This window comes from Budorcas taxicolor, chromosome 17 (assembly GCF_023091745.1).
Source record: "Budorcas taxicolor isolate Tak-1 chromosome 17, Takin1.1, whole genome shotgun sequence".
In the NCBI taxonomy this organism is placed as follows: Eukaryota; Metazoa; Chordata; class Mammalia; order Artiodactyla; family Bovidae; genus Budorcas; species Budorcas taxicolor.
This window is the reverse complement of record NC_068926.1, coordinates 62,757,047-62,772,470: the sequence shown is the minus strand read 5'-3', so window position 1 is coordinate 62,772,470 and position 15,424 is coordinate 62,757,047. Positions and strand designations below refer to the sequence as shown.

At 48.1% G+C, this 15,424-nt stretch overlaps 1 protein-coding gene, 1 non-coding gene and 1 pseudogene across 6 annotated transcripts in view; 2 read left to right on the top strand and 1 right to left on the bottom strand.

Moving 5' to 3' along the window:
* On the top strand, positions 1-141 carry LOC128062665 (U4 spliceosomal RNA). The gene has a single exon (XR_008200821.1). It is a non-coding gene; the product is annotated as a U4 spliceosomal RNA (small nuclear RNA).
* A 10,505-nt stretch (positions 142-10,646) lies between these two features.
* Positions 10,647-14,549, bottom strand: LOC128062110 (40S ribosomal protein SA-like; annotated as a pseudogene).
* Positions 14,446-15,424, top strand: part of PXN (paxillin) — a 42,837-nt gene continuing 41,858 nt past the window's right edge. For all 5 annotated transcript variants that reach the window (XM_052655136.1, XM_052655139.1, XM_052655138.1 and 2 more), the window contains exon 1: positions 14,446-14,560. In XM_052655136.1, coding sequence (XP_052511096.1) covers positions 14,548-14,560 — 13 coding nt within the window. In that variant the 5' untranslated portion in view covers positions 14,446-14,547. The remainder of the gene's footprint in view (positions 14,561-15,424) is intronic.

The window sequence follows — 15,424 nt, the reverse complement described above, 5'->3', positions numbered from 1 at the left end:
AGCTTTGCGCAGTGGCAGTATCGTAGCCAATGAGGTTTATCCGAGGCGCGATTATTGCTAATTGAAAACTTTTCCCAATACCCCGCCATGACGACTTGAAATATAGTCGGCATTGGCAATTTTTGACAGTCTCTACGGAGACTGAATTTTACTTGTATAAAGAAAGCTTAAGGTTTATTTTTTTTCTGGGGTTTATGAGTTTCGTTATACTCATTTATAGGTGGCTTTGTAATTTATAGCGTAATTTTCTTAATTATCACTTACCGCGGTTTGTGTAAATCTCGTGTTCGTAGAGTCGGTTGACACCCGACTATCTCATTTTCTGTCTGTCTTTACTTCGAATTTTGCCTAACGTCAGAGTATTTTCTAATAAGTCGGTTCTTCGTATCAGGTGGCCAACGTTTTGAAGCTTCAGCGTCAGTCCTCCCAATGAATATTCAGGGCTGATTTGATTTTTTTAGGGTTGATTGATTGGATCTCCTTGCTGTCCAAGGGACATCTTAAGTCTTTTCTAAAACCACAGTTCAAGCGCATCAGCTTTCTTTATAGTCCTACTCTCACACCCATGTTGACGTGAAAACTCATGCTTCACGGAGTTTGTTGGTTTCAGTTGCAGCGTTATGTATTTCTAGTCAACGTGATTTAGGGGTACGTGTCTAACTCCAGTCTGGAAAAATCCATGGACAGTGGAGTCTTGTCGGGCTAAAAGCCCACAAGGGTCGCAAAGAGTTGGACATGACAGCACGCATGCACTTTGTCACACCTGGAAGTCTGGAGGTTTCCCACAGTACTAGGCATGATTTTGGTTGTAATATTGTAGTTATCCCCTGAGAACTCACAGTTGCCAAAAGACCAATTCGGCTCCCATCACCCCTGAAGAGGCAGGGACTCTTAAGAGGGTCACGGATGCGCAGAACCAGACGGAGGTCTGTAAATTTTTCATCCATTTCCTTTTAAAAGGACCAGGAGGTGGTCCAGCGGTTAAGACTCCATACTCCCAGCTCTGGCTTCCCTTGTAGCTCAGTCGGTAAAGAATTTGCCTGTAGTGCAGGAGATCCAGATTCGATGCTTGGGTTGGGAAAATGCTCTGGAGAAGGAAATGGCAGCCCACTCCAGTATCCTTGCCTGCACAATCTCATGGACAGAGGAGCCTGGTGGGTTGCAGTCCATGGGGGTCCAAAGACTCGAGCATGACTGAGCGACTAACACTTACTCCCAGTTCAGGGGGCCTGGGTTCAATCCCGGGTCAGGGAACTAGATCTTGCATGCCACAACAAAAATCACATGCCGTAACTAAGATCTGGTGCAGTCAAATAAATAAATACATATATTTAAAGAAAAAAAAAAACAAAGAGGAGGTGAATGGACACAATAGACTTGTTCAGGTCCCACTATGGAGTCCCAGGCAGAGCTGCTCTTGGAACCAAGTCTCCTAACTCTTAATAGGGATGCTGGTTTCCACTGTAGTGGCTACAACTAGTTTTGTCCTCTTAGGAAGCCAGGCGTGTCTGTGAACAGAAGGCCTCAGGAATCCTACCCCTGGCGTGGCAGATCCTTGACCTGCTTAGGCCCCCACTTATGAATCATTTCTCTGGCCTCTAGCAAAAGGATGCTGCTTAAGCGGGGAGGTGGTGGGCCAGCATCTACTGGTTCAAAGCAGCACTAGGTGTGTCGGAGGAGGGAGGAGGAACAAGTTGGGGGGGGAACCCCCAATGTCATCAGACTCTTCTCTGCTTCAGAGAGCTCAGAGTCTTGAGACAGACCACAAATAAACATATGAACTAGATAATTACAGATTATTTCAATGTTATAAAGAAAATAAACAGGGACATGTGATGGAATCATCCAGGAGACCAGCCAAGATCCAACAGCAACAACTATTGAGCACTGACTTGTGTGGCAGACTCCATGTGAAACACTTACTTCATATCCCAGACTCCACACAAAGTGCTTAATATGCTTTATTTCACTTAATTCTCACAGAAATCATCTTGCTATTCCTTTTTTCTTTTTTACAAGCAGCACTATTAAGGGATAATTGATATTCAATAAACTGCACATATTTAAAGCGTACAAATTAATGATTTTAAAAAACATGTACACCCATGATACCATTTCTGCAAACCAGCTGGTGAACATATCCGTGACTCTCCAAAGTTTCCTGGTGTTCCTTGGCAATCCATCCCTCCCCAGCATCTCTCCCCACTAGCCCCCTCCTGCTGCTGTCACTATAGATTTGTTTTCATTTTTTAGAATTTTATATGAACAGAATCTACAGTATGTAATTTTTTTTGAGACTGACTGTTTTCTAAAAAAAATATGTCCTTGCGGTCCGTCCAGGTTGTTGCCTGTATCACTGGTGCATTCTTTTCCCTTGTTGAATAGTTTTCCATTAATGGAAGTACCAGGGTTTGTTCAACCATTCACCTGTGGAAGGACACTGGCTTGTTCCAAGTATTTTGTTATCACAAATCAAGCTGCTAAGAGTATTCCTGTACAAGCTTTTGTGTGAGCAAATTTTGTTTTTGGCTGTGACGGGTCTTTGTTGCTGCACTAGGGGCTTTCCCTAGTTTTGGAAAGTGGAGACTGCTCTTTGCTGTGTTGTGCAGTCTTCTCATTTCAATGGCTTCTCTTGTGAAGTACAGGCTCCAGGGCACACAGGCTCAGGAGTTGTGGCTCTCAGGCTTAGTTGCTCCGCAGCCTGTGGAATCTTCCTGGATCAGGGATCAAACCCCAATCCCCTGCCTTGGCAGGTGAATTTTTATCCACTGGACCATCAGGGAAGTCTCTGAGCATAAGTTTTTTTTAATTTTCTGGGTTGTATAGTCAGTTGCATGTTTAGTTTTTTTAGAAGCTGCCAAATTATCTTCCAGAGTGGCTTTCATTTGCATGTTATTTTCCATCTACAGTTCTTAAAAATCCCAGCAACCAAGGGGAAAGGATAGCAGTGACTCTGGGAAGGTCACAGCTATATTTAAAATGGATAACCAACAAGGACCTATTGTATAGCAAAAAAAAAAAAAAAAAAAAAAAACCAACTCAGCAAGTCCCTCTGCCTTTTTTCTTTCCTTCATGACAGTGATTTTTTCTTAAGAGCCAAAGACAGTTATCTAACTCTCACATTCCAACTTCACTGATTGTGTTCCCCTTGTTTCCTGTAACCAAGACCACAGCTTGATTTGATTCAACAAGATTTTAGAGATGGCCTTGTGAACTTGGTATTACACCTGCCACTATAATCAATGCTGAATTTAAATGCCAGGGTAAGCAGTAACTGCTCTCTCTCTGTTGTAAACGTGCACTTTCCCCTGTGTAGTCAGTAATCTGTGGAATGAACGATCCTTGACATAGGAACTGTTTGGTACTAAAAAAGCCCTTTTCTTTCCACAACCATGCCTTTAAACCACTTTCTGACCAGTCATAAAAATATGGCTAGGTAAGATAAATTAACGTCACTTCTCTGGAACCCAGGGAAGGTTTGGTAAGACCAAGGAATACCCTGTGGTCCCAGAAAAGGGAAGAAGAGTCCTTAATTGACCCAAATGTATCAGAATTGATGGAAAGAGGGGGTCAGTGACAGCTGCCAAAGGGGCATCCCAAATGTGGGAACTACAAGAGGAGCCAACATGTACTACCGAAAGACTGAAATTTCAAGGAGCTAAAAATATCTGTGATAGTGTGGTCTGCAAATGCACTCCAACCATTTCTTTTCACCCTAGTTGGGTGCCAAGATGGCTAACCTGGGTGTCAAAACAGGTCTGGAAGAGACAAAACAAGAATGCTCCCTCCCATGGCAAATTTTGTATTGATTATAAAGTCAGATGATACTCTAGCAAACACGTGATTGTGTGTGTGTGTGTGATTTTCTTGGAATTCATAATAACAAGTAAGTAATGACTCATTTATAAGCAATTACAAGAAAAGCATAGAACAAGCACCAATAATATGAACAAAACAATGCTGAAAAGCAAAACAGTGATTTCTTAAAAATACTTATTTATTTATTTTCGGTTGTGCTTGATCTTCATTGCTGCACTTGAACTTTCTCTACTTCTGGAGAGTGGGGACTGCCCTCTAGGTGTGTGTGCAGACTTCTTATTGCGATGGATTCTCTTGCTGTGGAGCACAGGCCGTAGGGCGTGAGGGCTTCAGTAGCTGCTGCACATGGGCTCAGTAGCTGCAGCTTCCTGGCTCCAGAGCACAGGCTCAGTAGTTGCGGCGCACGGGCTCAGTTGCCCTGAGCCATGCGGGATCTTCCCGGACCAGGGATTGAACTACTATCTCCTGAATTAACCACAGGACCACTAGGAAAACCCCAGTGTGTTTTATTTAAAGGTAAAATTCATGGAACATACATGTAATATTTTGCTCTCAGCTCTACTGGAATTTTTCTTTGGGTAGTTTGAGTTACAATGACTTTTTTTTTCAATCGAAGTAAAAGTCACAGAACATAAAATGAACACATTTTCAAGTGGATCCATTTGATTTTCACATAAGTTTCTGTTTCACTATCTAACTTTTATCTAGTAATAAAATTACTGCATGTTGGTATATCAAATCCAGATATTATATATATGCATATATATATATATATACAGCAGGGACAGTCAATAATCACCATAATTCCACCTCCAGGACTAGAGGAAACAGCCACAGATAGGTGAGATTATTCCTCCAAATTGTTCTATTTATGTGTCAGCCTAATTATTAAAAACATTGGATTATACTCTACATTCAGTTCTGTGTGTGTGCATGCTCAGTAGCTTCAGTCGTGTCCAACTCTTTGCGACCTCATGGACTGTAGCCCGCCAGATTCCTCTGTCCATGGGATTCTCCAGGCAAGAATACTGGAGTGGGTTGCTGTGCCCTCCTCCAGGGGATCTTCCTGACCCAGTGATCGAACTTGCATCTCCTGCTTTGGAGACAGGCTGAGCCACTGGGGAATCCCACATCTAGTTCTACTATTTCCTTTTTCTTTCTGCTAAACTGAGATGGTGGACCTATTTTCCATGTCAGCACATAGCTCTCCTCTTCCCATTTCCCATATAGATACATCCCACTTCAGCTCACCAGTCCCCTATGGATGGACATTTGGGTGGTTGCCAGTTTTTTCCAATGATGAGCAATGCTGTGATGAACATCCTTGAATGTGCATCTTTGCCAACTCATGGGGTATTTTCGGGGGAATTCTGCCTCCCAGTAAGCTATCTCTAGGGGAACTTCTGTAGATGAGATTGCTTGCACAAAAGCCATTCATATTTTGCATTTGATTTATTTTTCTTAGAACTTTATTTAGTAGTTCTTTTTTTTTTTTTTTTTTTTTGCTGCGCTGGGTCTGCTGCTGCAACCGAGCTTCTCCTTGTGTTGCGCAGAGTGTGGGATCTTAGTTCCCTAACAAGGGATAGAATCCTCCTCCCCTGCATTGGAAGGCAGATTCCTAACCACTGGACCACCAGGGCAATTCCCACATTTTGCATTTTAATTTCCCTTGGGCTGCACTGCAAGGGCACTCTCAGCCGTGAAAGCGTGGCATCCTAACCACTGGACCACCAGGGAATTCTCCATATTTTGCATTTTAAGAGGTGCCCCCAAGTTGGGTTCCCCCAACACTATACCAGTGAATCCTCCCACAAAGCCACACAGGAGAGCGTCTGGAGAATGTTCGATGTGTGTGTTTGGACATGTCCTGCAGCTTTCACAGGACTCTTCTGGGTTAGGGAGGGGAAGAGGAGGAGGGTGAATTCATATCCAGTTCCAACACTTGTTTGTTCTCCTTTCCAGGCAGAAAGCAGGGAGAAGGGGCTGGGTTGGGTGAGGTAATCCTGACCCTCTCCCCTTCCACCATGTATGGAAATATGCTTGGAAACATCGGTTCCAGATGGAGCCAATCCCCACCCCACCCCCTCCACCCTTGTCGCCTGAGCCAGCCTGGACCTACTGGCTTCAGGGGACAGAAGGCTGGACTCAGAGGAATATTTCAGCAGTGAGAGGGTCCATAAGCCCCGAAACAATCTTCCCAGTGTTCGAGTCACTGCAGGCTGGCTGCAGAAATCACTGGCTTCTCTTGGTTAAAAATATCCCATGCCCGAGGGGCCCTCAGTGTCTGTCTCAGAAGGGAGCTGGCTCCCATTTCTTCATCACTGGGGAAATGAGCTGAGACCAACTGTTTTTTTTTCCATGAAGCTTTGAAAACAGACTTTCTGGGTTCAAATCCTTGCTCCAGGGCTTCCCTGGTGGCTCAGTGGTAAAGAGTCTGCCTGCCAATGTAGGAGACAGGGATTGATCTGGATTTGATCCCTGGTCTGGCTTCCCTGGTGGCTCAGACGGTAAAGCATCTGCCTCCAACTCGGGAGACCCGAGTTCGATCCCTGGGTCTGGAAGATTCTCTGGAGAAGGAAATGGCAACCCACTCCAGTACTCTTGCCTGGAAAATCCCATGGACGGAGGAGCCTGGTAGGCTACCGTCTACGGGGTTGCAAAGAGTCGGACACGACTGAGCGACTTCACTTTCTGGGAAGATCCCACATGCCGCAGAGCAACTAAGCCCGGGCACCGCAACTATTGAGTCTGTGCTCTAGAGCCTGGGAACCACAACTACTGAGCCCAAGTGTCACAACTACTGAAGCCTGCACTCCCTAGAGCTTGTGCTCCGCAACAAAAGAAGCTACCTCAATGAGTACATTACAACTAGAGAGAAGCCCCGGCTCACCAGAAGTAGGAAAAAGCCTGCACAACAACAAAGACTCAGCACAGCTAAAAATAAATAAATTAATTAAATTACATATATATATGTGTATAATCCTTGCTCCACTGTTCACTAGCTGCATGACCTTAGGCTGCTTACTTAACTTCTCTGTGCCTCAGTTTTCCTGGCTGAAAAAGGCGTGTCGGAGTCATCACATCTATCTCAGAAGCCAGTGGGTCTCCACCCTGGCTGAGCATTTAAAATTTCATCTGGGGAACTTTTAACAAATCCTGATACCCAGGCTGCATTCTGGGTCAACTCAATCAGAATTTCTGAGTGTTAGTTCTGGGGTGAAAAAAAAATTTTTTTTATAAAGCTTTCCAGATCATTCTGATGTGCCAGTGCTGTAGAGATTTTGTGGGTGTTAAATGGAGATCATATACAGAAAAGGCTCCCTGTAGTGCCTGACATGGTTATATACTTTGGTGGGTGTTGTAGGATCAATTATCCAAGCCTGGGTGGTGGTCAGGGAATGCTTCCTGGAGGAGGGGGTAGTTGAACTGTGAAATGAGGGAAGAGAGAAGTTAGCCAGGAGAAAGAGGACAGAATGCATTTCAGCCAAGTTATCAGCAGGGGTCTGGAGCCAGGAGAATGTGGCCTCTTGGGGGAATTGAAAGTCATTCCTGTGACCGGAGCTGAGAAAGGAGAGTCGAGGAGAAGATACCTTGCCCTGGATCCTCCAATGAGGTCAGAGGTCCTGGGGAGTCATTGGGCTTTATTTTGGCGTCAGCAAGGTTTTAAGCAGGACAGTGAGTGGGGGGCGCATGTATGTTAAGTTGTTTCAGTTGTGTCTGACTCTTTGCCACCCTATGGACCCTATAGCCTGCCAGGCTCCCCTCTCCATGGGATTCTCCAGGCAAGAATACTGAAGTGGGTTTCCCCATTTCCTGCCCTAGGGGAGTGGGGGGTGGCCCCCCAAATTCAGGAATAGCAGAGCCTTCTCAAGGCACTGTGTCCAAGCCTTCTGGGGAAGTTTAAACTTGCTGAGGGGTGTGACACAATCCCCGAGCCTCCCTTCAGGAGCTATGACATAGACTCTGAAGTCAGATGGTCCTGGGTTTGAATCCCGGCTTTGCCACATCGTACCTGTGTCACATAGGGCAGGTGACTTCATTTATGGTCCTCAGTTTCCTGGCCTGGAAAACAGGCATAGAACTCCCCATCAGATCTTTGCAAGGATTAAATGAGATAATAATGTAAATGACTTAACAGGTGTTTCCCACATGCTAAGCAATAAATGTTCTCAATATGTGTGAAAAACAATGGTCTATAAGAATCTACAACTGGTCATTAATCTGGGGGGAATTATGGAAACCTGCCTGCAATGCAGGACACCTGGGTTTTATTCCTGGGTTGGGAAGATCCCCTGGAGAAGAAGATGGCAACACACTTCAGTATTCTTGCCTGGAGAATCCCATGGACAGAGGAGCCTGGTGAGGTACAGTCTATGGGGTCACAGGAGTTGGACATGACTGAGCAACTAAACCATCACCACAGGGATCTTTTTGGGCTTCCCAGGTGGTGCAGCAGTAAAGACCCTGTCTGCCAATGCAGGAGACACAGGAGAGGCAGGTTCGATCCCTGGGCCGGGAAGATCTCCATAAAGAAGGCATGGCAACCCACTCCAGTATTCTTGCCTGGAAAATTCCATGGACAGAGGAGCCTGGCGGGCTACAGTCCATGGGATCGCAAAGAGTTGGACATGACTGAGTGACTAACATACACACACATCCCCTCTTTATTCCCAATATTAATTAAGTGAAAGTGAAGTCGCTCAGTCGTGTCCGACTCTTTGCGACCCCGTGGACTGTAGCCTACCAGGCTTCTCTGTCCATGGGATTGTCCAGGTAAGAATACCAGAGTGGGTTACCATTTCCTTCTCCAGGGGATCTTCCTGACCCAGGGATCGAACCTGGGTCTCCTGCATTGGAGGCAGATACTTTAACCTCCGAGCCACCAGGGAAGCCCAGTGCAGTGGTAAATTTAATTCATTCAATTAATAGATGTTATTCAGACAATATATTTTTATTGAGCACTTACTATATCCTGTGCCCTGTGCTAGGCACTGGGTAGAGCAGTGAATGAGACAAACCTGGCTTTTGCCTTCCTGTAGCCTAGAATCTAGGAGAAGACAGACAGATGCAAGCAAGTGTGTATTTCATTACAGTTCCTCGGTATCTATGATTGGTTCCAGGAGCCCCAATATACCAAAATCCTTAGATGCTTAAGTGCCATAGTCAGCCCTGTGTCTCCGGTTCTGCATTCACAAATTCAGTTAATCTCAGGTCTTGTAGTACTATTTACATTTGTTGAAAAAAAAAATCCTTTGTAATTTTTTGTTATTACAAAAAATCCTTTGTAATAACTTTGTAATTCCCTGGCAGTCCAGTGGTTAGGATTCTTCGGGGCGTTCACTTTCCAGATCACAGGTTTAATCAGGGAAGTAAGATTCTGCAAGCCAAGCAAAGCAGACAAAAAAAAAAAGCAACCCACCTGCTTATTAGTGGACCTGTGCAGTTCAAACCAGTGTTTTCCAAGAGTCAACTGTACAATTATGAGGAGTGCTAAAAACAGTTCATAATCACAGGAGCCCTGACATAGTCTACCAGGCCAAGGAATTGTTTTCTGAGAAAATGGGTTTTATGTTGAAATCTCCCCACTCCCCCAAATAATGATGCCAGCTAACATTTAAATCTGTGCCGTCCAGGGTGGTAGCCACTAGCCAACAAGAGGCTCTTGAGTCCTAGGACTGTGGCTAGTGGAAATGAAATGTGGTGTAGTGTAACATGCAAATGTGACTTCAGAGACTTCTTATTAAAAAAGAAATGAGCTATCTAACTGATATTTTTATATTGATTACAAGTTGAAATGGTAACAAATATTTAGGATAGACTGGGTTAGATAAAATATACTAAGATTCATTTTAACTATTTCTTTTGATCTTTTTCAATGCGGCTACTAGAAAATTTTTAATTACATACATTGCATTTTGTTTCTAGGGAATAAGCCCTGAGTTCCCTGGAGCAGGAAATGGCAACCCAGTCCAGTATTCTTACCTGGAAAATCCTATGGACATAGGAGCCTGGTAGGCTACAGTCTATGGGATTACGAAGACTTGGACACCACTGAGCAACTGAGCACGGCATGCCGATCCCTGAGTTAGACAGTGCTTGTTGATGACCAGGGATATACCAAGGTGTAAATGTGTAGTATCTTGTTTAATCCTATGAAGACTCTGACAGGTACCTATTATTTATCTACTTTCTGCAGAGGAGGAAACAGATGCAAAGAGTAAAATGGACCGAGATTCACCACCATCAAGGAAGATAACTGGAATTGGGTCTTTCTCAGTCCACTGAGCTGTGTAATTAACCTCTACCCTACATTCCTGAGCAGAGGGGCCCATGGGCTGGGACAGGAAGAGGCATCCAGAGGCATGAACATGGAGAGAACAACCACACGAAGAGACAGACATTCCATGGACCAGCAGGCCCTCGGCAACCCTGGCCATGGAGTGGCCCCAAGGTGCCTCCGCCTTCTGGGAGGTTGTCTTCTCACCGTGGGGACCCTGAATTCAGTTTTGGCAGCACTGTCCATCCATGTCCTGTCAATGTCAGTTCTTTCTTTTTTTTTTAGAGACTGTTTATTTTCCATCAACCTATTTCCATTTAAAGAGTTTGTGGAAACCTTCCCACCCCCCTACCCGGTGGTCCAGTGGCTAAGACTCTGTGCTTCCAATGCAGGGGGCCTGGGTTTGATCTTTGGTTGGGGAACTAGGTCCTACATGCTGCAACTAAGCATTTGCATGCCATAACTAAAGATTCTGCATGCTGCAACTAAGACCCAGTGCAGCCAAAAAAAAAAAAAAAGTTGGTAGAAGAACAGCTTAAGCCTGTTGTGGTTATTCCTCAACAACCACAGTGGTTGTTCCTACTCATTCAGTGGCCTGAGTGGTGGGAGCTGCAGGCCAGTCTTCATGGGGAACTGTGGAATAGGCCCAGAGAGCTCCTGCACACCTCCGGACCAGTCCACCACCTCAGGTTGAGCATCGGTGAACTCAGGAGCTGGAGCGGTCCATTCACCCTGAAATGCCTCCCTGGTCACAACCTTCTTAGCTGACACCCGCTCTTCCTTTTCCATCACTGTCAGCATCTCCATAGAAGGAAAGATCGGGCATGACCTTCCAGGGTGTTCACAGGAGATGGTGTCATGCATTCGCAGAACTTCTCTGGCGAGCACCCACCACGTCAGACCCACTGAGTGAGCTCCATTGTCACACGCGATGGCTGGGGCCACGGAGCAGAGAGGAGAGTCTGTGTCACATAGATCAATGGAAGGCAGGTGAAGAGACTTCTGTGAGAGGCTGGTGGTCTGCCCTGCGATTCGTAACGAGCAGAAGCCTTGGCTCCTGGAAGGCTGCCTAGATCTGGTTAGTGAAGGTTCCAAGAGTGAAGCAGCCAGCAATAGGAATGGCTCCAGTGGCAGCAGCAAACTTCGTCACAGCCCGCAGGCCAGTATTCTTGGAGGAAATGATGCTGATGTCCACTGGGCTTTCAATGACAACGATGGCATGAGCTGCCAACAGAAGCTTCTGCAAGGTTCTCTTCAGATTTATGATGTAGACGTCATGACTTTTCCTTTTGTAGACATGCTATTTCATTTGAAAGTTAAAGTTGGTGCCACCTAAGTGGGTTTCCCTTCCTTGGTGGCTCAGTGGTAAAGAAATCTGCCTGCAATGCAAGAGAAGCAAGAGATGCGGGTAAGATCCCTGGGTCAGGAAGGTCCCCTGGAGGAGGAAATGCAACCCGCTCCAGTATTGTTGCTAGAAAATTCCATGGGCAGAGGAGCCTGGCGAGCTCCATGTGGTCACAAACAGTTGGGCATGACTGAGTGACTGATCACACACACACAAGTGAGTTCCTGATGAAAGGAATTTGAGGACATCAAGGGCTCCTCCTTATTTGCAGGACATCAAGGGCTCTGGATATGGTGAAAGTTTCCCTTTAAGTTACAATGGGAATCCAGAACAGTGCCATATGGACCCCAGTCTGGGTATCGAGGAGAGGCAACATCAGTTCATCTTGAGGAAGTATGAGAAAACCTGGTTTGAATTAACCAAGACTGATGGCTTGGGGATGGGAGTCCCGAGAGGAGGAAATCCCAGGTAAGGGACTGAATGTCCAAGGTCACAGCACTGAGCCGCAAAGCCTCAGTTCTCTTTAGAACGTTCAAGTTGGTGTGCTTAGTCACTCAGTCATGTCTGACTCTGCAACCCCATGGACTGTAGCCCGCTGGGCTCCTCTGTCCATGGGAGTCTCCAGGCAAGAATACTGAAGTGAGTAGTCATTCGCTTCTCCAGGGGATCTTCCTGACAGATCAAACCCACCTCTCACGTTGCAGACAGATTTTTTTCCCCGAATGAGCCACCAGGGAAGCCCCTCCTTAGAACTTTACCCACCAAAGGCATAATTGCTGGCTTAATTGATGTTTTCCTTTCCAGGGAATATTGCTTTGAAAAGAAAGGTTTGAGGGACTTCCTCAGTGGTTCAAAGGTCAAGAATCCACCTGGCAATGCAAGGAACTTGAGTTTGAACGTTGGTTGGGGAACTAGGATCCCACATGCCAGGGAACAATTAAGCCTGTACACTCCAACTAGACAGCCTGAGAGCCACAACGAAGAATCCCACATGACACAACTAAGACCCAACAGAGCCAAATAAATAAATAAGTACTAAAAAATAGTGGATCCACCTTAAAAAAGAAAAGGGTTTGAGACCTTCGAAACAGGGACACGTGTATGCTGTGGGACTGGTCTAAGGACGATAGTTTCACCTGGCAGAGTAGCAGGTGTCCTACAGAGGCCTTAGCTAGGCCTTCTCAGGTTCAGATCTCAGTCTTCCCACTTATTGGCTCCGTGACCTCGGGTAACTCAATCTCTCTGGTCTTAACTTTTCCAACTGAAAAAGGGGATACTAGTGGTCATTTCCTAGGCTTGTGGTCAGAATTAAATGCAAGAAAGCACGGAAAGCACCCAGCTCACAGCCTGTTCATTCTATTGATAGTGCTGGGACTCAATACATGGCAGGTGGGGAAAAAAAAAAGGCAGGTGGTACTATCACATGATTTCTGAGTCTGTGAGAGCAAAGCCCCTCTGGGGTCCGGGGTGCAGTGGGGTGTTTCAGGAAACCATGCCCAGCACTGGGTGTAACCTCCTTGTAGTTTTTCCCTTAGGGTCTAAGGTGGGGTCCTTTCTGCTCTGCCCAGAATTTTGGAAGTCTCCTTCTAGGGACAATGGATATGTGTAAAATTAAAGAATATATAACCTTGAAAATGGGCTTCCCTGGGTAGTTCAGCAGTAAACAATCCAGTGCAGAAGACCCCAGAGAGTGGGTTTGATCCCTGGGTTGGGAAGAGAAGATTCCCCTGGAGAAAGAAATGGCCCCACTCCAGTATTCTTGCCTGGAGAATTCTATGGGTAGAGGAGCCTGGAGAGCTCCAGTCCTTGGGGGTCACAAAAAGTCAGATACGCCTTAGTGACTAAACAACAACAAACCTTGACAATATTGAATCTGGCCTCAAAGGCTGGGCTGAGAGATTGCACTGCCACAGATCCAGAGGGTGACCCCAGGAAAGGTCCTTCAAACATCCCCAGCCTTCAGTTCAGTCGCTCAGTCGTGTCCGACTCTACAACCCCATGAATCGCAGCGCCAGGCCTCTCTGTCCATCACCAACTCCTGGAGTCTACCCAAACCCATGTCCATCGAGTCGGTGATGCCATCCAGCCATCTCATCCTTTGTCGTCCCCTTCTCCTCCTGCCCCCAATCTTTCCCAGCATCAGAGTCTTTTCCAATGAGTCAACTTTTTGCATGAGGTGGCCAAAGTATTGGAGTTTTAGCTTCAGCATCAGTCCTTCCAATGAACACCCAGGGCTGATTTCCTTTAGGATGGATTGGTTGGATCTCCTTGCGGTCCAAGGGACTCTCAAGTCTTCTTCAACACCACAGTTCAAAAACATCAATTCTTCTGTGCTCAGCTTTCTTTACAGTCCAACTCTCACATCCATACATGGAAAAACCATAGCCTTGACTAGACAGACCTTTGTTGGCAAAGTAATGTCTCTGCTTTTGAATATGCTATATAGGTTGGTCATAACTTTCCTTCCAAGAAGTACCTGGTACTAATTTACGGTCTTCTTTGGTGGGGTGGCAACTTACTGAAAGATGGACGTAGATGGACGGGCGGACAAATCTGACTCTCCAGTGAACAGCGGTTTGATAAGTGAGTGACCAATGGACGGAGAGACACAGGTGAGATTGTGAGGCGTCCAGACAGGCGGATGGATATGTTAGCCAGACAGTCAAGCATGCGACCGTGAGACAGAAAGACTGACAGAGGACCGGAAACCAGGGAGCCTCCCACCTGCGGGCTTGGCCACGAGGCGGCGCCGCCGCCCAGCCCAGCGGCGCCAGCCGCCCCGGCTGGGCGCGCTCTCGCGGGTCGGCGGAGGGGGCGTGGCCAGCGTGCGCACGGGGCGGGGCCGGCAGCCTCGCGGGGGCCCCCCACGGGCGGAGCGCGCGGCGGGGGCGGGGCGCGCGTGCTCGCGGGGGCGGCCGGGGGGGGGCGCGCGTGCTCGCGGGGGCGGGCCGTACGGCGGGCGCGGGCGCGCGCGGCGGCGGCGGCGGCGCGCTCCGTTCCTGGCCGAGGCTCGCGGCGGAAAAGTTGCGCGGCGGCGAGGAGCGGCCCCGGGACGGGCAGCGAGCGCGACGCCGAGCCGGCTCCCGGCGCCCGCGGCTCCCCCGCCATGGACGACCTCGGTGAGTGACTGGAGGGGCTGAGGGAGAAGGCAGCAAGGGGCGCGCGGCCCCGGGCCCACGGGCCGGGGCGGGCGCGAGCGAGCGCGCGAGCGGCGGGCTGAATCCCACCCGCTGCGGCCCGGGTCCCGGCTCGGCGGGACAGGATCCCGGGCTGGGCCTGAGTCCCAGGCCAGGCCGGCCGCCGTGCTCACAGCCGCCACCCCTTCGCCTCGAGGACAGCCCCACCTCCGGACCCCCCGACCTCGGGGATCCACCCCCATCTCCCAGCTCAGCCTCAGGGACCTGCTTGCTCGTCAGGGACCCGCCCGGTCCGCCTCAGGGACGGGCCCCCACTGCCGGGGACCTGACCACCTCCCCCGCTGCGGGACCCTCACTTCACACAGCGCTCCCCCACCCCCATCGCACAGTTGGAACACCCAATTTGGGGATCAGCTGCCTGATCGCGCAGCCGGGGCCTGCTCCCAGCCCCTGGAGGACCACCCCCACTTCACAGACGGACATCCGGCACCTCAAGGGTAGCCCCTCCGAGTCTACTACCCCTTTTATTTCACAGGTCAGATTCACAGGTTAGGGATGAGCTTCCGTGACCACATCCTCACAAAGACAAGGCTCCTTTCTGCCCCACTAAGGCCCTGGGTCCATTTCACTGCCCTGGCCACTCAGTGGACCAGCCTCTCCGCTTTCGTATCACAGACCAGCCTCATCCTAGAAGCGTAAGCTGGGGAGACAGACTGGTGAAGTGCCAGGGGAATGAGGTGGGAAGTGGGCCCCCGAGGTATGGCCATCTCTGAACTTGTCCAGGCTGGTAGTACCTTGCGGGAAGCCACGCAGGTAAGGATAGGATGCCCAGAACAGAGTTTTACT